The sequence below is a fragment of the Cervus canadensis genome, chromosome 17 (assembly GCF_019320065.1).
Source record: "Cervus canadensis isolate Bull #8, Minnesota chromosome 17, ASM1932006v1, whole genome shotgun sequence".
In the NCBI taxonomy this organism is placed as follows: Eukaryota; Metazoa; Chordata; class Mammalia; order Artiodactyla; family Cervidae; genus Cervus; species Cervus canadensis.
The window spans coordinates 34,688,639-34,712,193 of NC_057402.1; the positions used below are offsets into that span (position 1 = coordinate 34,688,639).

At 52.1% G+C, this 23,555-nt stretch overlaps 1 protein-coding gene and 1 long non-coding RNA gene across 3 annotated transcripts; one reads left to right on the top strand and one right to left on the bottom strand.

Annotated features, from left to right (window-relative positions):
- Positions 1-40: 40 nt before the first annotated feature.
- On the bottom strand, positions 41-23,555 carry SCAMP2 (secretory carrier membrane protein 2). 2 transcript variants are annotated; one of them, XM_043490024.1, is made up of 10 exons: positions 23,374-23,555; positions 10,895-10,963; positions 10,365-10,463; positions 9,700-9,828; positions 8,165-8,282; positions 7,531-7,659; positions 6,701-6,860; positions 5,447-5,548; positions 1,878-1,995; positions 41-1,619 (listed from the first exon to the last, which is right to left on the bottom strand). In XM_043490024.1, the coding sequence occupies exons 1-10, from the start codon at positions 23,428-23,430 to the stop codon at positions 1,485-1,487; spliced, it is 1,116 nt and encodes a 371-aa protein (XP_043345959.1). In that variant the 5' UTR covers positions 23,431-23,555; the 3' UTR covers positions 41-1,484. The 2 variants fall into 2 exon arrangements, with proteins under 2 accessions (XP_043345959.1, XP_043345958.1); XM_043490023.1 differs by lacking the exon at positions 9,700-9,828 and having other exon boundaries at positions 23,374-23,553.
- Positions 5,162-13,168, top strand: LOC122455125. Its single transcript, XR_006273590.1, has 3 exons — positions 5,162-5,294; positions 12,364-12,404; positions 12,925-13,168. It is a non-coding gene; the product is annotated as an uncharacterized LOC122455125 (long non-coding RNA).

Sequence of the window (23,555 nt, forward strand, 5' to 3'; positions counted from 1 at the left end):
ACTCCCAACTGTCCCAGTACAGCAGACGTCAGCACCAGTATTGTCTGAAAATGTCTTTTTTTATTTAAGGACAAAATTGAGACATAACATATACATTTGTACATGAAGAAAAAAAATACCAGAAAGGAGTTTACAAAACCTTGGTCACTGCCATCATCATTCAGTGGCTCTGGGGCGGTGTCAGCTGGCAGCCTCAGGGCTGCCTCTGGGTAGGCCCCAGATGCCCTGGGTTGGACTCCCCTCAGTCTACCCACCCACTCCAACCATCTCTGGAGGACAGGATACAGGTTTTAACCTTGAACTCCTAAGCACCCATCAGAGTGACACAACTCCTGGTGAATCCCCAGGACTAGTGGAAGGTGACCTTGACTCTACTTGGGGAGTATGGGAGAACCCTGGGGGATTAGTCTGGAACCCTCAAAAAGGTGGCCTGAAGAATGAAGTTCTGAACTCATTCCCCTTGCCCTCCCTAAGAGTCATACAAGCTAGATACTGCTGATGGTGGGGGGCAGGGATGGGCAACAGTTTGAGGCCAAGCCAAAAGGCAGCTATCCCTCAGAAAGAGAGGAAATCAAAACATACAGGGCCAAACAAACCACACCTGGATAATCAAACCCACCCTAATACAAGACTGCCAAAGGCTGGGCAAGACAACTTCAGGTCAGTGTCCTCTATCCCTCTCCATCCCCAAATCCCAACCAACCCCATTGCACATTCAGTAAGTCTAAAGAGGGAAGGGCTTAAGAAGAGGCCCAGAGGGCACCACGTACTGCCCACACCGGGAGGATGCAGGGGGCCTAAAGGGCTAGGAAACTGTTCATTAGAAACATGAGGCAGGACAGAGGCTGGAAGCCCAGAGTTGAAACATGAGGCAGGACAGAGGCTGGAAGCCCAGAGTTCACCCTAGAGTGATCTGAGGAACAGAACCCAGACTGCAGCTCATCTAAAGGGGAGCCCTTAAGAGGCTCCCAGAGTCTGAGCAGGAGGGAAGGGCAGGACTGTGGAAGCCACAGGCTGGGTCTATGAAGCCAGATTCTGGTCAGGCCTGCTGGGGAGGAATGGAATCTCAGGACTCCAGCAGAAATTAAACCCCAGGTGGTTGGGCCCAGGACAGCCAGTGATCCCAAGTGTGTATGTTTGCGTGTGTATGTGTGTGAGTCCATGTGTGTTATCTGTGTACGGGAAGAAGAGAACTTCAGTCCCAGTGCTTCCAAACAGACAAAAAAATCCTATCAAACCACCACCAGAGAAGAAAAGACAGCTTTGTTTTTTTTTTCTCTTGTGTAAAAAAAAGTCCCTGTCCCTCCCTCCCCTTTCCTCAGGTGGAAGGGAGAGCTGGTTGCTGAGGGAGGAAGAAGAGCCACAGGCAAGACCCTCCCCAAGTCTGTGCTGGGCATAACCAATGCTTAAGGCACCCATGGAAAGTGCAGCTCAGAAGGCAGGTGAGAGAGAAGGCCAGGGCAGAGGGAGGAGAGTCAGGAGGACTAATTCCCCTGGAACGCTCCTTGGGCAGCAGATGAGGCGGCATTGCGGAAGGTCCTGTTACTGAAGATGCCCTGGGAAAACTCCTCCTGGGCCTGCTGGAAGCTGGCTCCTGTCCTGCGGTACAAGGAATGCACCTGCAAAAAGAGGCTGTGGTGAGGAAAGTCCACCCGCCTGGGGGCCACCAGCGCATGGGCCCAAGGCAGCCACCATGAACCCCAGCCTGTCTGCCCTCCCACCCAGAGCCTTGAAGGAAGCCGCTGGAGCTCTGAGGACCCAGGAGATGCAACTGCTGTAGTGATGAACATCCCCCATGGAGAAGGCAGGAGAGAGGTGCCCACCCCAGGGGCTGGGGCTTCCTTGGGTTTGCAGCTGGTGCAGCACCCACCACTCACCCGCTTCAGGAGGAAGAGTGAGAGCACGGCGCAGAGGGTGAAGAAGCCAGCCACCACCATCATGATGATCGACACCGCCAAGTCGTGCTTCATCGTAGACAGGGCTGCAATCCAACCACTGCAAAGGGGGAGGAGGCCGGGGGGAGCACAGTGGGACTGGGCCCCAGAGCTCCCTGTGAGGGGCTCTTCCCCAGTGACCACTGTGTGCTGGACACCACCCAGGCATCTCTGGGCAGCACAGAGCCCTGTGGGCCAAAACCCTGGCCTGTGAGGCCAGGCCTCGTAAAGGCCACCAGGCCCCAGAATGCCCATAGGGAATCTATGGGCCATGTGAGGCCTGGAAGGGAGGATGTGGCTGCTGCTTTCACAGTTAGGAGTAATGCTGGGTAGAGCCCTTTAGGGGGACATGGAAAGCCTAGGGCTGCTTACTGCGGAGGGCCCTCCTTCTGGGAAGGAGGGTCACTGGCCAACCCACTTCATTCATCCTTCTCACCTCAGCTCCCCACCCTGCAGCCCAGGGACAGTCCCGCTGCCTCCAGCCAGTCACATCTCCTACCTGAGCCCCAGTGTTCTCATCTACAAAGGGGACATCCTCACATTTTCTGATTTTAAAACTTAATACAAAGCTATAGCTATCAAAACAGTATGGTACTGGCATCAGGATAGACATATATTATAGTTCTATGGAACAGAATTGAGAGTCCAGAAACAAATCTATATATTTATCATCAACTGATTTTAGGCAAGTGTGCCAAAACCACTGAATGTTGAAGAATGGCCTCTTCAACAGATGGTGCTGGACAGCTAGATATCCAGATACAAAACAATGAAGGTGACCAAAACAATATTGTGAAGCAATTATCCTCCAATTAAAAATACATTAAAAAAATTAAAAGAAAAAAAAACCAAAATAATGAGGGTGCACCCTACTTCCACCACATAGAAAAACTAACTCAAACCTAACAGTAAGAACTAAAACTATTAGATCTCATTACAATTAAGAACCTTTGTTCATCAAATGATATTATCAGGAGTAAAAAACAACACACAGAAAGGAGAAAATTTATAAATCATATACCTGACAAGCAGCTATGCAGTATCCTGAATATATGAAGAATTCAACAGACAGTCCAAATACTAAATTAGAAAACAATTTGAATAGACATTTCTCCAAAGAAAATATGCAAGCACATAAAAGATAGCCAACATCACAATTATTCAGGAAAGAGCAATCAAAATCACGAGTTACCACACTTCTAGATTGGCTATAAAAGAAAAAAGGAAAAAAAAAGAAAAGAAAATAGTAAGTGTTAGGGAGGATGTGGAGGAACTGGAACCCTCATACACTGCTATTAAGAATGTAAAATAGTTTGGCCTGGACTTCCCTGGTGGTCCAGTGGTTAAGAATCCACCTGCCAACCCAGAGGACACAGGTTCAATCCCTGGTCCAGGAAGATTTCACATGCTGCGGGATAACGAAGCCTATGCGCTACAACTACTGAAGCCCAAGCGTCCTAGAGCCGCTCCACAACAAACAGCCACTGCAATGAGAAGTCTGTGCACCGTAACTAGAGAGTAGGCCCAGCTGGCCCAAGTAGAGAATGCCCGCAGCAACAAAGACCCAGCACCGCCAAGAATAAATAAATAAAATGGTTCAGCCACTGTGGGACAGTTTGGCAGTTCCTTAATAAATTATACATAGAATTACCATATGACCCAGCAGTTCCACCCTTGGATACATACCCTAAAGAACTGAAAGGAGGTACTCAAAACCCTTTACACAAATGTTCATAGCAGCTCTACCTATCCACAACAGCAAAAAGGTGGAAACCCAAATGTCTATCAGCCGATGAGTGGATAAACAACATGCAGTATCTCCAAGAACTATGGAATATTATTTAGTCATAAAATGTCATGAAATACTAACATGAACCTTGAAAATATGATGCTACGTGAAAGAAGTCAGGCACCAAAAGCCAAATGTTAGGCTCAGTGGTAAAGAATCTGCCCGCCAATGCAGGGGACGCAGGTTCAATCCCTGGTCCAAGAAGATTCCACACGCTAAGGAGCAACTAAGCCCGTGTGCGCTACAACTACTGAGCCTGTGTTCTAGAGTCCAGATGCCACATCTACTGAAGCCTGTGTCCTAGAGCCCATGCTCTGCAACAAGAGAAGCCACTGCAATGAGAAGCCCACACATGCTGCAACTAGAGAAATGCCCACGCAGCAATGAAGACCCAGCACAGTCAAAAATAAATAAAATTTTTTAAAGCCATATATGATTCCATTAAAATGAAATGTCCAGAATAGGCAAATCCAGAGAGGCAGGAACAGTTTACTGGGTGCTGGGGGCTCAGTGGATGAGGGAATGAAGAGTGACTGCTTAATGTAACGGGGTTTCCGTACAGTGTGGTACAAATGTCACAGTGTGACACAGAATTAGACCGTGCTGATGTCTGCAGGACACCGTGAAGGAACTAAATGCCACTGAATTATACAAAGTGGCTTAAGTGGTAAACAAAATGACAGATCTTATGTGTATTTTATAATCAGTAACAAAAAAGGGAGGCGGAGGACATCCACCTAATCGTGGGTGTTCTGAGGTGAGATGAGAAAGACACCGGGAGGCTGGAGGAGGCCTCCGAGCTCAGCCAGGCAGACCCAGGCAGGGCGGTGAGGGGCGGAGCAGGACCAAACTCAAGCCTTCTGGCTCCCAGTCCAGGGTGTAAACAGCAGTTATTAATCACAGTCTTTTACCAGGATCTCACTGAGGGTAATGAGTAATGAAACTGGGTCACCAGTCAAAGAGAAAAGGGCCAGATTAGAAATAGCAAGGCAAGAAGGCAGAGGGGAGGAGGAAGGCAGCATGCACTGGCCGTGAGTGTGAGGTGAGTCACCCCTCGCCACCACTCTGGACTCGCCAGCTCCACTGCAGGGCGGGGACCAAAATAGAGCAGCCCTTCCAGGCTCAGGCTTTCAGCCAAGTGCCAGCCTGACCTTTCTGTAATGTTCCCTGTGCGCTGGAGCAGAAAGGAAAACATCAGCCATCAGCTTTTCTTTTTGAGACTAATTCTGAGCTGAGAACGGCAACGGCCAGGACTCTCAAGCCAGCTGGATGCTCAAGGAGAGCAGTCCGAAGGAGCCGATCCACGAGGGGTGAGGGGTCCACCTCCTGAGGTTTACAGGGCCTCCAGAAAAAGTCACAGCTCACAGTTTGTAGAGGCCAGGACATCCACTGGCAGCTGCCCAAGCCTCGGGGCTTGTCCGGGGCCTGTGGGAGCAGCCGCAGCCTCTAGGAGGGCATGGCAGGAGAAAAGGACAAGCGGGCCCTGCACTGCAGGGCACAGCCCTGGGAGCGTAAGGATTCAGGCCAACTCCATCCAGGACACTCCGGAAAGGGGTGAGCAAGGCAAAACGGTGAGTGGCTACCAGGGAAGAAGTGGAAGAAGGCAGACCCCAGCTGACCCACCAGCCCTCTCCTAGCCATGGTGGAAGATGGGTCATCAGTGGGGCCTTTCTGGGAGCAGGGGAACAGGGCCTAATCCCCTCTGTGCTGTCCCACGCCTCACCTGTCACCCAGGCTAGGGATGCCAATCAACTGGATGATGTAGATCCCTATTTGACAGAAAAATACAAAGAAGAACACGAAGAAGCTGAAAGAGTTGTCAGACCTGTGAAGAGAGCGGAAAATGAGAAGTCACATAAGGGGCTTCGGGCTCAGTCCTCAGCCTTCTCACTTGCCAGGACACCTTCCTCGCTAGGAGCCAGGACGGAGGGTGCCAGAGTAGACAGAGCTCCAGGGGTCAGCCACACTGTCCATGAGGACAGGGACACACAGACACCCCCATAATCAAAAAGGGCTTGCCTTCCGCTGCCTTCCAATTTAAGGGGTCAATGCTTGACTGCTTAAAGAGCTTATAAATAAAGTTGCTCACCCCAAGGACAATGTAAAAAATCTAACAGTCCATTTTCAGAAGTTATCTCCATTTCATAACAGGTAAGAAAATCTAAGCCTGTTATAAAGATAATAAAACTTTAAGAATCAATCTGTAGGCCTGGGCGGAAGAAAAGACATCTAGGGAGTAGGGAGCACCAGATAAAACTGGTGTTTTGAGAACTTCCATCTCGCCCTGGAGGGCTAGAATACAGTGAGGGTGCAGGTTTTGCCTGCTAAGTACAGGCGAGGGTTTGGCCACTGCTCTGCCCCCTCTTTCCCAGGACCTGCTGGGCTCCCTGTCTCTCCTCCCTTCTCTCCTCACTCCCTGCTGGGCTCGATTAGGAGTTGATCATCAACTCCTAGTCTCAATTCCAAAAGTCCTAGGGGTCTGTGAGGTGGATTCATTCATGTCCACAGTACTGACCCTAGGGCCACTGGTCAAATACTGGCACTCATCCAGGCTCAAGGGTTACTGGGGAGGTGGAGGGAGGCGCAGACATGAGCATGGAGGAATAGAGCCATTGAGAGCTTATCTGACTCTTATCACACTCTGTCTGGCTATCAGAGACACACAGCCTCTCCCCAGGGACTAAAATCCCACTGAACCGGACAGACTGGGAGCAGGGGGAAAGCAAGAAAGGCTCTTGATTTCCTCTCCGGGTCTCCTGAGCCTGATCCAAGGACAGGGCCGAGAACAGACCTCTGGTACAACAGAGGAGAAAGCAGCTGCTGATCCCTGCCCGCTCTCGCTAAGGGTGGGGATGGGAAAGTGAATTTCCCCACCATTCCATTCTGCTCTAAGACTGGGAGAGGGCCCCAGGGCTGATGGGCTTTGGCCTGCTACCTGATGCCAGCCACATACTCACCCCTGCCCAGCGCCACTCACCTGAAAGCCTTATAGATGGGTCGATACCAACAAAGGAAGGCACAGGGGGTGAAGATCACAAACCACAGGATGGAGAGGCCGAAGTCCACTCCCCTGGAGGTGTCGACTAAGAACCAGGCCAGGCAGGCAAGCAGGTTCAGAAACAGAGTCACTGAATGCACTGGGGAAGGAGACGAGGAGAGAGAGGCTTGTGCCAAGGTGACCGAAGGCTTCCCCACCAAGGCAAACCATCCCCTGAAGAGGAAATGAGGTGCATGCTGTGAGAGCAGCTGCAGAAATACTAGAGGACCTTGGTCTGCACACAGGCAGGGTGTTCTGAGACCTTAAAACCAGGGAACAAACCAAGTTCCTAAGAGAAGAAGGGACAGCCCAGGTATCTGAGGAGCAGCAGTAGGGGGACGGATACAGATACAAGGGCTGAGCTCTGGGGAATGAAGTCTTGCAGCAGGCTTTCCCCTGCTTGTGGACAGCTCCCAGCGGAGCTACAGGAAGTCTTCTCTCGTTACTCCTCATTCCTAGGAGCCGAGGGGACCATGGGGAGGAGAGGCCTTCCCCTAAGGAGGGTTGTTCAGTGCAGGGAGCTCTGTAGGAACTCTGAAGCCTCCGGTTAGTCCCACCCTACCTGATATGGAGTCTGGACTGGCCCTTGTGGGGAGGTTCCCAGGATAGGGAGCAGACTGTGGAGAGCCAGTTATGTGGGCAGAAGGCACCCCTCAGCCCAGCCCAGACAGACGCTGGAGCCTGCCAGAAGGAACGACCAGAGCATAGCCAGCACGCTCGAGTCACAGCCCACTTCACCCTCGGCTCGAAGGGGCAAAAGCAAGACTCACACATCCAGAGATAGTAGAGCATCTTGCATATCCGCTGGTAGTCGGCAGGGATCTCTGTGGAGAAGTCCTGATAGAAGCAGGGCTTGACAGGGCACCAGACAGGCAGGGGCGGCCAGTTGTTCTCTCTCACTGTGTGGGAAGAGGTGAGGGGGTGAGCCTGGCCTTAGCAGCAGCATGGCGGGGTACACATGGTGGTGGCCCAGTCCACGGGCCAGAGCAGGGCTCCCGGGGGGTGCCAGCAGACAGGGCTCGGGGTGTGTGGATACGGAGTGGGATGCAGACAGGGTGACGGGACACAAACACCCCTGAGCTCACGCTGATACAATGGACCCCAAGTGCCCTGGGAAACACAGAGCCCGACGGCCTAAGTGATTACTTTTATTAACAACCAGGCCATAAGCACAAGGGGGCATCATCATGGGGAAGGAATCCTGGTACCAAGGCCCCTGCTCTAAGTAAATTCCAGAGTGGGGAAGGAGTGCAGAAATAATCTACATCCATTAGGACTGCTCGGCAAGTCTCCTGACTTGGCGTTCCCCAGGACAATGCCGTGACAGGGCTCAGGACAGCTCTGAGGCTGCCCTGGAACAAGCAGGCTCAGCGAGTCTTAAGCCAGGCAGCACAGCCTCCCTACCGTGTAAGTTGGCCACTGTGTTCTGAAGCTCCCGCTCCTTCCGTTCCAGCTCGGCCGCTTTCCTGTCCAGTTCCTCCTGCTGCCGGAGCAGGCTTGCCTGGGCTGCAGAGGCCACAGCCTGGAGGGTGCAGAGGAGGTGGAGGGCAGCCGGACACGAAGGACAGTGAGACAGTGGCAGTCTGAGCTGAGGCAGAGAGGCCTTGCCCCACGCAGGGAGGGCCCAGAGGCGGTCCCAGGCCCAGTGTGTCGTGGGTACCCAAGACCACCATAGAGAGGCCAAGGTGACCTGCCCCTTCCACCTCCACACCACCTCCGGCCCCTTAGCCATCACCAGGGCTCTCCTCTCCCTTGCATCCCTCAGCTTGAGAGAGATGGGAACTATCCCCATATTGGAGTAAGGCAAAGTTCAAAGTGACTTTTGAGGTAACAGCAAAGGGAAAAAGATCTCAGAAGAGACCAACCTATAGCCAGAAAGCCAGAGCCTCAAGCCTCATTTGAAGAACATGGAGTGTGCGCGTGCATGCGTGTGTGTGTGAAGGAGAAACAGTGCAGACCTGCCAGCAGTGAGAGAGGAAGGGAGATACTCGAGGGCAGCCTTGTGCACCCAGAGCCTCGGGGATCTATATTTAAGCACTCCCCTCCCATCCAGGAGCTGCCCAGAGGTACAACTGAACTGTGACCCAGTACAACCCAGCAGCCCTTTAGGCTTGGCTGTGCTTGGCCTTGCTTTCATGATGTGCAGAGTCCAAGCTTTATCCCTCTCCAGGCAGAGCAGGGAAGGCGCTAGGAGACTACACATGAGGCTGAACAGAGCTGGGCTTGAGCGTGGTGTTCCAGCCTAAAGCCCTGCTCTCCTTGTTGGAACCTCATTCCTCCTGAAGTCTACAGTCATCTTTAGGGAACAGGTATCAAACTGGTCATCTCATGGAATAACAAGGGAGGCATATCTGTGCATGCACGTGTGAACACATGCAACACCCACATACCTTCTCCCTCTCTCTCTAAAATGAGTTCTCCAAAGAGTTAAAGCTGCCTTCAGGAGGTAAAATTTTTTTTTTTTTTTTGCCTTGGGGGGCACAGCGGTCGGTGCGGGGGGAGTCTTGGTTCCCTGGCCAGGGATTGAAACCATGCCTCCTACAGTGGAACTGTGGAGTCTTAACCACTGGACCACCAGGCAAGTCCCAGGAGGTAAATTTCAGGCAGTGGGGGCAGAAGCAGGACCAGAATTGACCACACTAGGCCACACTGGGGTCTCAGCCTCCTCTCCCCAAGTCTGCAACTTCAGTTGAGTAGGCCCAGGTCTCTACAGCCCACCACCCAGCTGGATAGAAGTCACGCTTGCCTCTAAGTCTCGCCTCACCTCCACAGGGCTCTAGTGCCAGGGGTGGGGCCCAGGGGCCCGGGCAGGGGCCGCACGTTCGCAGGAAGGCCCATCAGACGACAGGAGCAGCCTGGGGCCCACTGGTGCCCACAGCCCAGCTCGGGTGGGCTCCGGGTACCTTGCCCTCCCTCGTGCTCACCTACTCTTCGCCTACCTTCGGCAGGTTTCGCAGGTAGCTGTCTCTGAGAATACTATCTCCTCCTAGCAGCATCTGCCTCTCTGAGAGCTCGCTCACTGCCAGGAATCTGGTAGGCAGGAACCTGCTGGCCTGTCTAAGCAGGAGCTGCAACACACAACTCCACTGTGGGCCACGCTCACTGGGGGGCCACGAGGAGCGCAGGGTGGGGCTGGGAGGCATGGAGGGGAGTGTCGGGCATATAAGCACGCGAGGCTCAGAGTACTGGTGGCGGGACAGAGGAAAACAGGAAGGCAGGCAGGAATAAATGAGGGTTAAAAAATAAAGGGAGAGCGAGGGCAAGAGAGATGCTGGGTCCTAGGGAAGAGAGAACAAACCAAAGGCCCGAGGAGGATCTGGAAGGACACAATAGGGGTAAATGCTCTTCCTGCCACCAAGGAGCCTGGCCTGGTAAGTAGAGCTTATTCTGGGTGGTGGTCATGGGGTCGGGGGAGAGGATGCAGGTTGGCAGAGCAGACCCTCCACCCCCAAGTGACCAGCTCCCAGGAGATGACCCAGAGGGCCCTAGAAGGGGAGCCCAGGATGAAAGCCCTCTGCCCCCTCCTCAATCTCGGGGCTCAGCTACCAGTCTGGGTGTGTCCCTTTCTGGAAAGGAGAGGCCAAAGGGATCTTGTCAACGGTACCTGGGGGGTTGGCTGGGTGGGCTCCACTGAGGGTTGGAGAACTGCCGGCTGCGAGGGCCCGGGCATCTGTGTGACAGGAACCGTCGTCGCTGCATTTGTCTGCGTCAGGCAGAGAGAAGCAGGGAGGTGAGTGGGCCTCCCCCAGTCGGTCACGTGGGGACAGACCCACCGTCGAGTGAGTGATGCGCCCTTGCCTGTGAGGGGCGCTCCCTCTGGACCTGCCCTGGGCCTGCCTCTGCAGTTTCGTCGCCAACAAGCCTTAGGTTCTGGGCAATGTGAGGCCTAACCCTGAATCCTGGATCCAGACCATCCCAACACTACCTGGCCCTCCTCTTCCAGGAGGGGCCCAGATCATGGATCCTAAGGGGAGAATGGATGGGTTCCTCTTCCGTACCCCACCCCCCTGAGTTCACATTAGGTCTGTCTCTTTGAGGAACAGAACTTCTCTGTCTTTGCCAAGTCTCCTTACCCAGAGACGCCAGCACCACCCAGAGGACCCAGGGACTCAGAAACAGGGCATGCCCACCAACCTCTGAGAAAGGGTTGAATTCAGCCAGGCCTCCTTGTGGGGCATTGGTCAGCTGGGTCACAGAGGGATCCTGAGAAGGTGAAAAAAGAGTCATCAGACGCTGGGGAAAAAGGAGAGTCTTGGTGATGGGGAGGGAGATCACCGTCTGCTGGCCCCTCCCGGGGATACCTGGCTGAAGTAAGGCTGTTGATGGCCCTTCCTAAAGTCCTGGAGAGCCTCTCCTCGAGGCTCCTGTGCCCAGCCCCTGCCATACCACAGCTTCAGTCATTTATCCCTCCCTGGAAAAGGAGGGCTTCAGCCCAGATGACTTCCCAGAAGAGACTCAGAGCAAGGTTTACATTCTGAGGCCCAGGAAAAGACACCACAGGTGTTCCCCTTGGAGCCCTTGAGAAATTCAAAATGGTTAGGGAATTCTCTGGTGGACCAATGGCTGGGACTTGGCACTTTCATTGCTGGGGGCATGCTCAATCCCTGGTTGAGGAACTAAGATTCCCTAAGCCATGCAGTGTGGCCACCCCCCCAAGAAAAGAGAGGAGATTTAAAATCATTTAGCCCGAAAACTGGTCCAAGCAGTATATAGCCTGAAGTAAAACAAAGTGAAAGGATGTGTTAGGAAGTGGGAAAGTCTACCTGCTAGGTTACAGTCTGCTTCTGAATGGACCTGACGGCTCTGTGAGACCCAAGTGAAGCAGCAGGGTTTTTTTTGTTTTTGTTTTTGTTTTCTTAAAAACTGTACCACATAGCTTGTGGAATCTTAGATCCTTGACCAGGGATTGAACTCTGGCCCTTGGCAGTGAGAGCACTGAGTCCTAACCACTAAACCATCAGGGGATTCTGGAACCTGTAGGTTTGACCCCAGAGCGGGGTTGAATATAAATGTCCCTGGGCCTAACCAGGGCCTAACCTGAGGCCTAACCCTGAATCCTGGATCCAGACCATCCCAACACTACCTGGCCCTCCTCTTCCAGGAGGGGCCCAGATCATGGATCCTAAGGGGAGAATGGATGGGTTCCTCTTCCGTACCCCACCCCCCTGAGTTCACATTAGGTCTGTCTCTTTGAGGAACAGAACTTCTCTGTCTTTGCCAAGTCTCCTTACCCAGAGACGCCAGCACCACCCAGAGGACCCAGGGACTCAGAAACAGGGCATGCCCACCAACCATGCAGCACTTTACGGCTGCTCTTTACTGGTACTGGCCACTTGCCAGATTCAGCTCCCTCAGATCACTGTCTCCTGGAAAGGGGAGTCATCTGGGACCCACCAGCCTGCACTGAACAGATCTGGCGTGCAGATCCATTGGAGACACACACACACACACACACACACACACACACTGACTGCTTAGAATGAGTTCCTCTAGGATTGCCTTGATTGCCTTTTCCCCTCTAAATTACTTTTTTCTTTAAATTTAACTTTCAGTTTTGAGTCACTTGGTTGGCTGTTGAATCAAATGATTCTATGGTTTTACAGGTGGTCTCCCGGAGATGCCAGATGGGATCAGCACAGCCCAGGTACCAGTTGCTAACACTTACAAAATAACCCCCACCTCCTAGAGGACACTCACTTAAGAGTTCTTTGGATTTCACCCTCAAAAGTAGCGAAAGAATTCAAGTGACAGGTTATCCCAGAAAATCTTCTGCAGTTAGTGAAATTTAGGGTGTAACTAAGAACATTCAGAAGACCATACACACAGTTTATGTGGGGTGGGCCTGCAGTGATTATAAAATGACAGTAATTAACGTGTACATGCTCTGTTAGGGAAAACTAAGGGGAAACAGGTATTCAGCCTAGAAAAACATTTCTCAGTGGATTTCCTATGAAGTCAATGTGTCTTGAGTTTAACTTTGAAACAAAGTTAAAAATGTTTTTAAAAAATAAAGCAAAATAAACTGGTTTATAGTATTTACCTTCAGGGAGGGTTTGTTTTTTTGGTGGGGGAAGGGTGGGGGAGGGTGGGTAAATAAGATGGTATGAATGGATACTTTTCACTTTGTAACCTTTCCATACTGTTTTGTTATTTTTATTTCACAGAAAGCATTTATTCCTCATTTTCTAAAGGACAATTTAAGGTTCTGGAACAAAAACGTGCTGCTGGCTGCCAGTGCTGATTTTATTAAATCATGCACACTTGCAAGGAATACAGACATGAAGGACTCAGCTGAAACGCCAAGAAAATGTTTTCGGAAATTTTTTTTTTTCTCAAATTCTTTTCAAAAAATGCAAAAATGTCCTCAGACCACAGCCTTTCCGCGAGTTTTCAACCTTCCCTTTCCCAGAGGCCAACCCTTCAGGCCGAGGGCCTCACACAGGGCTCCCGGCCACTCTCTCTATCGTGCTGGCCTGGGGCCGGGCTGGGCACCTAACGCAGCTCCTGCACACTCGTACTCCCTTCCCCTCCCCACACACAACAGGTACGGGGCTCAGGCCCAGCCCGACAGCGATGCCTCTGGGAGAAACAGCTGCCCCCAGACTCTGCCAAGGCCCCGTTACAAGGCCTCAGCGAGGCTCCCCTGTCGGCACACCTCACCCCTAGTCCCTCACGGCTCATCCAGATGCTCCTGGCCTTCTTGCTCAGCTTCCCCTCCAGCAGCAAGCCTCCACAGATTGGATTCTCAAACACAGTATTCATGGTATACAGACTTGCAGAGAACCAGCCCTCAATTTTCAGACATAGAAATGGATACTCGCCACCCTGCAGGACTGGCTCCCTTATCTGAACATTTATAGAGCCAAGGGTCAGCGCTAAACATGCCTCTTTCTCTCTCTCTCTTTTTTTTTTAAATGTTTATTTACTTGGCTGCACCGGATCTCAGTTGTGGCACACAGGATCTTTAGTTGCAGCACACAGGATCTTTAGTTGCAGCATGTGGGATCTAGTTCCCTGACCAGGGATCGAATCCAGGCTCTCTGCACTGGGAGTTCAGTCTCAGCCACTGGACCACCAGGGAAGAACCTGAACGTGCCTCTTTCACACATTCTGCCATCTTCGCACTAAGGCCATCAGCCCCTAGAGGGCAAGCCTGTGTCCGCAGGGCCCCAGGGCCTGGCCCAGAGCTGGACACACAGCCTCAACCCACTTCCTGTCTCCCTGCACCCCACCCAGTCTCCTCCGCAAAGAGGCAATGTGGCTGTGTCCTTTCTGCTGGACACCATCCTTGCCAGGTGGCTCCTGCAATTTGGACAAAGTGACAAGGTGAGGCTCAAGAGGCCAGTTGGAGGAACTGGCCTTGAGGTTTTTTGTTGGCTGAACGACTAGCAGATTTCTCCCAGAATTACTGGGCTGGCTTCCTGCAAGAAAGATCTAGGGCTCACAATCTGTTCCCCTTTCAGACTCCGCAGACATCAAGTCACAGCCCAGTAAGTGAACTGAAGTCACTGAAATCAGATCCACCGTCCAAGGGACGGGTTACTGGAGTCTGTCACTACAGGACAAGGGCAGAGGGGCGGCCCTGGTAAGCAGTGTCAGGAGCCAGCATACCCACTTGGCTGAGGTGTACACCTCTAATAGGCAGCCTCCATACCTGTGAAGAGATGTCACTTTCTTACCAAGGTTAGCCAGAAGAGGATTCTGGAGGGTGGGGGTACTGATCACCCTGTCCAAACTAACCCTCTTCTTTTCTCAACAATCTTAAGGAGTTGGCCCTGGGCCCCTAATCAGGCTCACCACAAACAAATCCTGTCTCCTCTAGCAGGCAGCTGCAGCCAGGTACCTCTGTATCTAGTTCATACTTCTGGCTTCTAGTGCTTGGTGGAGGGCCTGATGCAAGCAGAAGCTCAGGAAATGTCTGGAATAAGGACTGCAGGCTGATGGCCCTTCTCTGCTTTCTCTACGAGCTGCTGCCCAAGTGCCAAGGCACAGAGAAGGGAGGGCCACCTGCAGCAGAGCGGCAGCCCCAGGGCCTAGAAGGACTCTGCTTGGGGAAAGGAGCCTGGAACACTCTGGGAGACACGGGTACCTTCCACCTGAGGAGACCTAGGCACTCTCTGACAGATGTGTGTGGTTTCAAGAGAAGCTGAGGCCCAGTGAGAGAGTAAGGGAGGAGGAGGGACGGACAAGGGAGCTGACACGTACACAGCGTCTACCATGTGCAGGCTCGTCACACAGTGATGCTACTGCTAGTCATCCCAGAACTGGCCACTGTGTCACACCACCAGAAAAGAAGGTTCGACCAGCCTTTCTCAACCTGGTTCCTCGAGAGAGTCAAGCCCCACTGCCCCAAGCCATCCACTGTCTGCAATGACCTGCCTTCTTCCCTGTGTATTAGAACAGTCCTGGTGATGTTCCATCCTCAGGAAAATGGAGAAAACTAGTTCCAGTCAGCTTCTGTGTTCTGTGGCCCAGCTGAGGAGCCCTGGCTGAGAAAAGCTACAACCCACCTCCTCATTCAACCTTACCACCACCCTGTGAAGGAGGAGTATGAGGATGAAGAAAGGCCCAGCTCAGAGAGCAGAAGTAATTCATCCAAGACCTCAGGGACTGTAGTGGTTGAGCCCAATTTTGAATCCAAGTCTGTCTTTCTCCAAAAACACAAGTGGTAAACCTGTGTGGGCAGTCTCCCCAAAGCCTGGATCAGGGGCTGACCAACAGAAGGTGCTCGGTCACCATGGGGTTGAGGGGTCAACCAGGACGACTGGGTCTGCTCGGCTATTTGTTCCTGAACTTCAGAGCAGTCCTTCTGGGCGAACACCCCTGGAAGGACACTGGCAGGGAATCTTGTGAGTAAGGACCACACTGACTGGCCTGAATGAGGACCCTCAGCTTTCCCCTCGAGTCACAAATAAGTCAACGGCAGCAATCTTCCTTCCCTCTCACCAAGCATCAGCCGGCTGGTAAGTGGGTTGAGCATTTAAAACCATGGTGAGAGCTAAGTCTCACCTACCCAGAAGTAAGCTGACACCCCCTCAGTGCCCAAAGGACTCAACCGGCTCATGCCCTTGACTGAATCTCTAAGAAGGAGAAGGCTCCCGATCTCAGTTCCTTTCATGCAGCGAGGGTGAGGGAGACACCAAGAGGAACAGGGCGAAGCTCCTACCCTGCAGGAGACCACAGGCTGGGAGCTGAGCACACAGCGCCAGTGACAACGGGGGGGGGGGGGGGGGGGGGGGGGGGGGGGGGGGGGGAGGGGAGGGCAGAGGAGGCTGGGCGGCTCGGCTCCGGAGGAAGGCTGGGTTCCGAGGGGAGGGGAGGAAGGGGCGCACAGGCCCAGTCAGGTAAGCGCAGGCCATACAGCTCCGGGGCAGGGGGCACTCGGTGGAGCTGGGCTGGGAGGCACTGTCCAGTACACCTGGGCTGGAGTTCTGCTGGAGGGGGAAGGGCCTTGAAAAACATACTTGTTTTCACTGGTTTGGCAACGCCTTTCCCCCAGGTCTCGGCTGTGCGCGAGTTTACTGCGACTTTTCCTTGCTCTCCCGCCCTCCACTCCACCCAGGCTCCCAATGTGAGGTTTATTTCAGGCTTCGAATAAACACGTTAAACAAATACCTCATAGACTAAAAAAACAAAAACAAAACTTGGCCACTCTCTCTGAGAGGCAAAGAGTCACCACTACTTTGGATCGCCTGCGAAGTCCTGTTTGCTTTAGTGACAAGGCTGTGTGTCACAGAACAAGACAGAGCGCTTATCTCCAGGTCGGCTGGCTGGGTCCCAGGCAAACCAGGCGCCACGGTTAACCTTGGTTTCTCTGCGCTACAGCCTGAGAAGCCATCCAAAGGAAACATGACAAAAACATGTGAAAATCTGTATCTGCAAAAGTATTCACTGCACTGGTATTTACAAAGGGGCAGGGTAGTGGAGGGGGGGGAGCAGGGAACAACTTAAATACCCAGCGACAGCGAGCTCCAGTACATTTCGGTGCACATTCCCTCAATGGCCTAAATAGTCACTAAAAATCAGTTATGAACACAGGGCAGCAATACAGAAACAGCTCGGTTATAAGAGTACCAAATGACGCTTCTGTCAGAAGTACTCACAACAGAAAACACATCAAAACAACAATGGCTGCAAAACACTGGTAGACACAGGGATGGTTTATTTTGTTTTCCAAATGTTGTATAATGTGATTATGTCATGTTTATGTTAAACAAATACACACACACTTCTTTTCTAAGAAGAGAGCCTGAGAACCCATCAAATGAGCAAGGTGCACCTTGGGGCCTCCCTCCCTGCCACAGCAGTGATGTACAGAGGCTCCCAGAAAAGACAGTCCAAGTCCCTGGCCTGGCGTTGAGGCGCTCTATGACCTGGCACCAGCCTTCCTCCAGGAGCAGCCTGTCCTCCATCAAGTGGAGCCCCCTGCCCTGCCCTGTCCTTCCACCTCGGTCTGTCTACTCCCCACACAAACCATTCCACACCAGCACAGGGTGAGGATGCCGAGAAAAGGCCTTGGTTCCTGCCCTCAAGAAGCAAATAGCACAGAGAACACAACAGAAGCCAGGGCAAGAAGTGACAGCATGTGACCAGTGCTGAACAAGGGCAAGGGCAATGGGCTCGCAGAGGAGGGAGTGAAGAGGCTGTCGGAGACTCAGGGAAGGCTTCTCTGAGGCGGCCTCTGAGCTGGATCTCGAGAGAGGAAAGAAATTAAGCAAGCACTCAAGAGGGAGAGGAGAACAGCATCTGCAAAGACATGGGATCTTTAAAAAGACCTTGCATACGTTCAGTGAGAAGGATCAGGAGACTATAGAGCAAAGTGTATATACAAAGAGAGGAGCACCAGGGACCCAGCCTGAAGATGGCTAGGCCGGACTGCAGGCTGTGGCAATGGGGGCAACAAGAGATTGTGCAAAGCCTGTGCGCTTAGTTGTATCCAACTGTTTGTCACCCCATGGACTGTAGCCCACCAGGCTTCTCTGTCCCTGTGGGTTGCTATTTCCTTCTCCGGGGGATCTACCCGACCCTGGGATTGAACCTGTATCTCTTGTGTAAACTGGCAGGTGGATTTTTACCACCACGCCACCTGGGAAGCCCTCAGAGATTGTGAGCAGTGATCATCTCTGCCAGCAGTGAGGAGAGCGCAGTGCTCAGGGAAGGAGGATGGCAGGAAGGCTGCCTGGCACACAGAGTCCACATGGGAGATAGTGAGGCCTGAGCTAAGGGATGACACGGGGGATGCAGAAGAGGGAACGGGCTCCAGAGACCCTCCTCAAGTAGATGCTACAGGCTTGACCACTCCACGGGATGGTCCGGGTATAGAGTTACTGCAGGACAAGAACACAGGGGAGGGGAAGGGAAGGGAAGGAGTGGAGTGACTGAGGCTGCCAGCTCGGGGGACCAGCAAACAGTGCCACCACTGAGCAAGACAGGTGGTCATGGGAGAAGAGAAACAGGATTTCCAGGAGCGGGTGTGTGGGAGCAGGGAGAAGATCTGGGAAGGTACTGATTCACCTCAGAGAGATTGATAAAATGCATCTGGGTGAAAGGGGTGGAAATGTCCAGGTAAGAGCTGGAAATACTGGTATGGAGCTCAGTAGAAGGTGAGGGCTAGAGCTCTAGATCTGAGACCACTGGAATGTGGATGCTACTCTGAGGCCATGAAAGTGGGAGGACTTACTTGGAGAGGTATACACTGAGAACAAAGTCAAGGACAGAACTCTAGGAAACCCCGAAATGCAGGAGACAGGAAGAGGGAACAGGCAGAAGGAGGTGAGAGTTATCAATGTAAAGAGGCCAAGGACAGAGAGAACTTCCGGAGAGACTGGTCAGACAAGCTGGTGCACCACAAGCAGCAGACCCAAAACGGGCCCACAGATCCCAGAGAGTTCACAAGAGTGAGGTGGCGCCTGGGGGCGTGGAGCTGAGAGTGTGCGGAAGTGACTTAAGTTGGTGCTCCTTCACCTGGAATACCTTCTCGAGCCATAGGCTTTCTGCTCTCAGGACCTCCTATCGTAGGACTCTGCCCCATTCTCCCTCAGATCCCTCACAGGTTCTTTTGGCAAGTTTTGACTGCCCTTATCACGCCAGGGCATGCTGTCAGGATCAGTGAGCATTTCTTAGCTCTCCTGTCAGATTAGAAGCTCGAGCAGGCCACGTGCCCATTTACCCTGGTCTCCTGCACAGGCCCTCGGAGCAGTGGCTCAGTGACACGCATGAACGTGTCAGCAATTCATAGGGGCACTCCTGGACGGGTCACACCTTGCGAATTAATGTGCACGGCACTCTTCTCTGGACCAGCAGCAAGTACCCCTTGTTTGTCCTGGTTAAATATTACTGTTTCTCTAAACCCAGGACTGTCCTACTCCCAAGTGGCTCCAAAGAAAACTTAATAGACACGTGGGGTCAAAGTTCAGCTGTATCACTGGCCAAGGGCTTTCTAACACCCAGACTACCTCCAGGTGCCAATCGTTAAGGCAAAAATCCCTCCCCACTCCCACCTGGGCAGCTGCCTGGAGTCAGCTAAACGGTATGAACCTTGCCATTTTCAAATTTCTTGAGGCAGTGCTCCTGTTCCCCAGGAAAGGTCTACCAGGTCCAACTGGGGGTTCTGAGAATTCCCAAAGCTGCAGTCAAACTGAAGTCCACCCTCTCGGGGAAGTGACAAAGCCCTCAGTGTCTCTGCAGGGAACTTCATGTGACTGTTCACGCCCAAATCACGTTTCTGCCACCACTTTCTCCTCCCACAGGAGAGAAATGTCTTAAATCCTTGGGAAGCAGCCACACCACCAAGATTATCTTTTAAGTGCAAGGAGGCAACGTGTGAAAGTGATATGGTGTGATTTGGCAACTCGTGAACGCAGAAAGGTTTTCTCTGTTCGGAACCACGAGCTAGTCCACTCCCAGATCAGTGTCGACTGCCTGGGGTAACCTAACAAACACCAAGCAGCAAAGCAGCCCAGACATTTGCTGGGGTCCACTGTTTTTCAGTGGACTGCTGAAAGAGAAAATGGGGAGGACAATGCCTATCTGGAGTCCTCAACCTCTTCATCACCCGACAAGACTTTCTGAGAAACTTTTGGGAACAGACATGCTGGAATCAGTAGCAAGCAGGACCTGCAAACCCAGATGGTACACAGCAGATGCACCATAATGCACAGAGGGATTAGGGAGTGCCAAGGGAGGTTGGGAAACCAGCCACTCTCGGCTTGCACCTTCCTGCTTCCTCCTAGGAGTTTGGTAAAAAACCTCTGCTGCACTCTTGTGACAACTTTCCACTCACAGTCTGACACTGCAGGAAGTTTTCTAATAATACCACTATAACCGTACACAAGGAGGAGGTCATAAAAGCCCACGGCCACAGTTCAGGTGGGGATGGAATAGAGTGCAGATAAAAAACACACATAAGGAAGTCAACCTAAAAACACACCAGGAGCTTCAGGGGATATTACAAGAGTCAGAAGAAGGATTCCATGGTTGCAAAACTCTGAGAAAGGCTGGATCAAACAAAGTTGAGTAAATATCTTTACTGCAGGATTTCTTGGAGCCTTTAACAAAAGAACAAGCCTGGTCAACCTTCAAGAAAATGATTCCTGGCTTTACTTGACCACAGAACCCTGAGCACCTTTCAGGAATGGCATTACTCAGAAAACATGCTGTATTAAAATAGCATCTAGCGCAATACAGGAGATTTCCTGGTGGTTCAGTGGGGAAGAGCCCACCTGCCCGTGGAGAGGACAAGGATTCAATCCCTGGATCTGGAAGATACCACATGCCACGAGGCAACCAGGCCCATGTGTCAAGCAACTATTGAGTCTGCGCTCTAGAATCCGTGCTCCTCAACAGGAGAAGCCACCGCAATGAAAAGCCCACGCACTGCCACAAAGAGTAGCCGACGCACAGCAATAAAGACCCAGCGCAACCAAAAATAAATAAATCTTAAAAAAAAAAAAAGCACAATACAATCCATATTATTCCACCCCCACACACTGAAAAACAACAAAAAAAGCTCACCTAATTTGTTACTTTCACTCTTACCAGTACTCTCATGTTAAGAATGGTAACAGTGGTGATGATGTTACACTCTTTCCTTAGCTGGCCTAAGTAACTGCCAAGGCAGTTTAAAATCTTTAGGACAGCACTATCCAGAGAAGAAAGCCGAGATCTGAGTCCCTTCCTGCTTTAATTAGCTAGTGACTCTGGCATGTCCCATCCTCACTGCATTCTTGGTTTCTCATCTCTAAACCAAAAGGGTTAGAAGAGATTTCTGAGGATGTTCCCAGCTCTAAAAAATCCACCATGGAACTCCGAACACAAAGTATATTTTTGTAAACCACCATGGAGAGAAGGGGGGGAAAAAAGACTTCTGAAGGCCGGTTAGGTGTGACAGTTTCTGAGTCTATAGCCTCTCCACCTTCTCTCTTCTGAGCTCTGTGCCAACACCCTAAGTAAATGAAGCTGGGCTCACACCCAGCCCCCAAGGGCTTTGCCTTCCCAGTGTCCCAGCCCTGGCAGTCAGAGAAACAGAAACCACCACCACAAGGAGAGGGAGGGCAGCTCTCCAGGAAAAGAAGTTTGGGGGCCTCACACCCAAAGCTCCTTCTCCCTCCACAGCTGTGCACCAAGAGGAAAAACCCAGCCCAGAGTCAGGAGGAGCAGAATCGCAGCCAACCGGCTCTCGCCTTCCCCCACAGGCTTCCCCACCAGATGTTACTCTTTACAGGACCACAGCTGCTTCCTGTCCTGCCATATCCTGGGGCTGCCCGATGGACAGACTATCTTGCTTCAATGCAGAAGTTACTTCTACCACAGTTTGCACAATCATTTCTGGGGTTGGAGATGTGGTTTAAGACTTTCAAGCTGCTATTAATACAGGGCAAAATTTAGGCCAATTATCTAGCCCACTGCTAGCACTGAGGACAAGCTCTCTGCATCTCTGGACATCTGACTGCCTCTTTCAGATAGCAGCAGACATTTGATTTCTGATTCTGACAGTACAAAAAAGAAAGAAAAAGGCACATCATTACACAGCACACATACAAAGGCTTCTAGAGCCTCACTAAAACTCAAACTTCGGTATCATACAGCAGTTTTATAACTAAAGCAAAATAGTTATCTGAGGACAATGGCATAGAAAAAAAATGCAAATGTTCTTTCTTTACTCAAATAGAGATTACTGCATTACATAAAAGATAAGGTCCACCAAACAGTTCTGTCAAGAAGCATGAAGCTACTAGAGGAATGTTAGGAATTCCCTGATGTTACCAAGATATCAAAATTTGCCTCGAGGGCTCCCACTGGCTAAGTCACCTTAAAGTCAAGAAGTGAAAGTGAAAATGAAGTCCCTCAGTCGTGTCCCACTCTTTGCAACCCCATGGACTGCAGCCCACCAGGCTCCTCTGTCCATGGGATTCTCCAGCAAAATATTCACTCTCCGACATTCATTCTAGTCTCCTTTGTGTTTACGCTGACCCCTGAAAGAAAGGATTCAGGGTGGAAAAGCTCATGCTGTGTCTTGCAGGAAGGACCCCCTCCAAGGACTTCCCCTACACCTGCAGGAAACTTTAAAGTTGCCAATGACCAAAATAAAGAACAAGCAGGAAGAGCTCACATGCCTGGTGACATCCTGACAAAGCAGAAAGCTCGGGGCTCATAAATCACTAGTCAGCACAAGCAAGCTTCCCTAGAACTGGTTTTGAGCAGACACAAAACATGAGGCACCGGAGCTTTGGAGTTAAAGGAGTCCCAACCCTCCATCACGGAAAAGAATACCCCTATGCTCTTAGCTCAAAGGTGGGAAGGTCTTGGCTTTTAATAGGAAGTCTCTTCTTCCTTGGGCAATTGTTAAAAGGTCAGGCCAGCTCATAGATCGGTGCATCTCATCTACCCTGCCACCACACACAGGTCCATCAGACCAACATTCCGTGCACTTCAAGTCCCTCAGAGGCTCCTCACTTCTCCTCCCTCTCTACCCTGGGCTCTCTCATCTAGCCAGAGCCCAGTCCAAACTAGATCCATGGCCAAGGTGTGATATTGTTATCAAGGCCATATTTCAACTTGGGTTACCAGCCTTCCCTTTCTGACAAATCTCAGGGGCTCTCCTATACCTTATAGACTAGTTGGCTGTGTGTGTGTTGCGGGGGATGGTCTTGGGATTTTCTCACATTTCTCCATCCCTCTAGAGTCTTCCACCTCCTCATTATGTTGCTGTCACCCTCTCTCCTAAAGTGACCCAAGGCTAGCATCTCCCCAAGACTGCGGGATGTGGTAGTCACACTCTCCCCTCAGGTGAAGTCGCTTTTGTCCCTGAAGCTGGGGGCTTCCCTGATCCTGTCTGCGCCAGTCCCCTTCCCTAGCGGTATCCAGTTAGAAGGGCTACGTTCCTGGCAGCTAGGCAGTACCACCTTTTCCCAGCGTACAGCGCCCCGCCCCCTCCGCTGTGCCACCTGCTGCTAGTCCCGCCCCCCAGGCGCTACGATAGGACACCCCTCGAAGCCCGCTCTCCCATTGGGCAGACAGCCCGTCCCTCCTACGCCACGTCTCCCGGCTCTGGCGAAAGAGGCCCGGGCGGCGGCCTTTGGGCACTGGACAGAGCTGTAAGATGAAGGCTCTACCTGGAAGGGGTTGACGTCCACTGGGTCGGCGAAGGGGTTGGTGTCGAAGGACGACATGGCGGTCGGGGGCCGACGAGCGAGCTCCGAGAGCGCTTCTGCCTCCGGGCACCCAGACCCAGCGGCGCTCTCCGTGCAGACCCTCCACTTCCGGGAGCGAGGCAGCCGTTCTGGCGCAGGCGCAA

What these genes read in the sequence shown, in the direction of transcription:
- SCAMP2 (XM_043490024.1), bottom strand. Translation starts at nt 23,430, where the DNA reads ATGTCGTCCTTCGACACCAACCCCTTCGCCGACCCAGTGGACGTCAAC. An exon ending in CACAGTGGCCAACTTACACG is followed by an intron (nt 7,660 to 8,164) that starts GTAGGGAGGCTG and finishes CTTCCCACACAG; the next exon opens with TGAGAGAGAACAACTGGCCG. An exon ending in ATCCCTAGCCTGGGTGACAG is followed by an intron (nt 1,996 to 5,446) that starts GTGAGGCGTGGG and finishes CCCCCTTTGCAG; the next exon opens with TGGTTGGATTGCAGCCCTGT.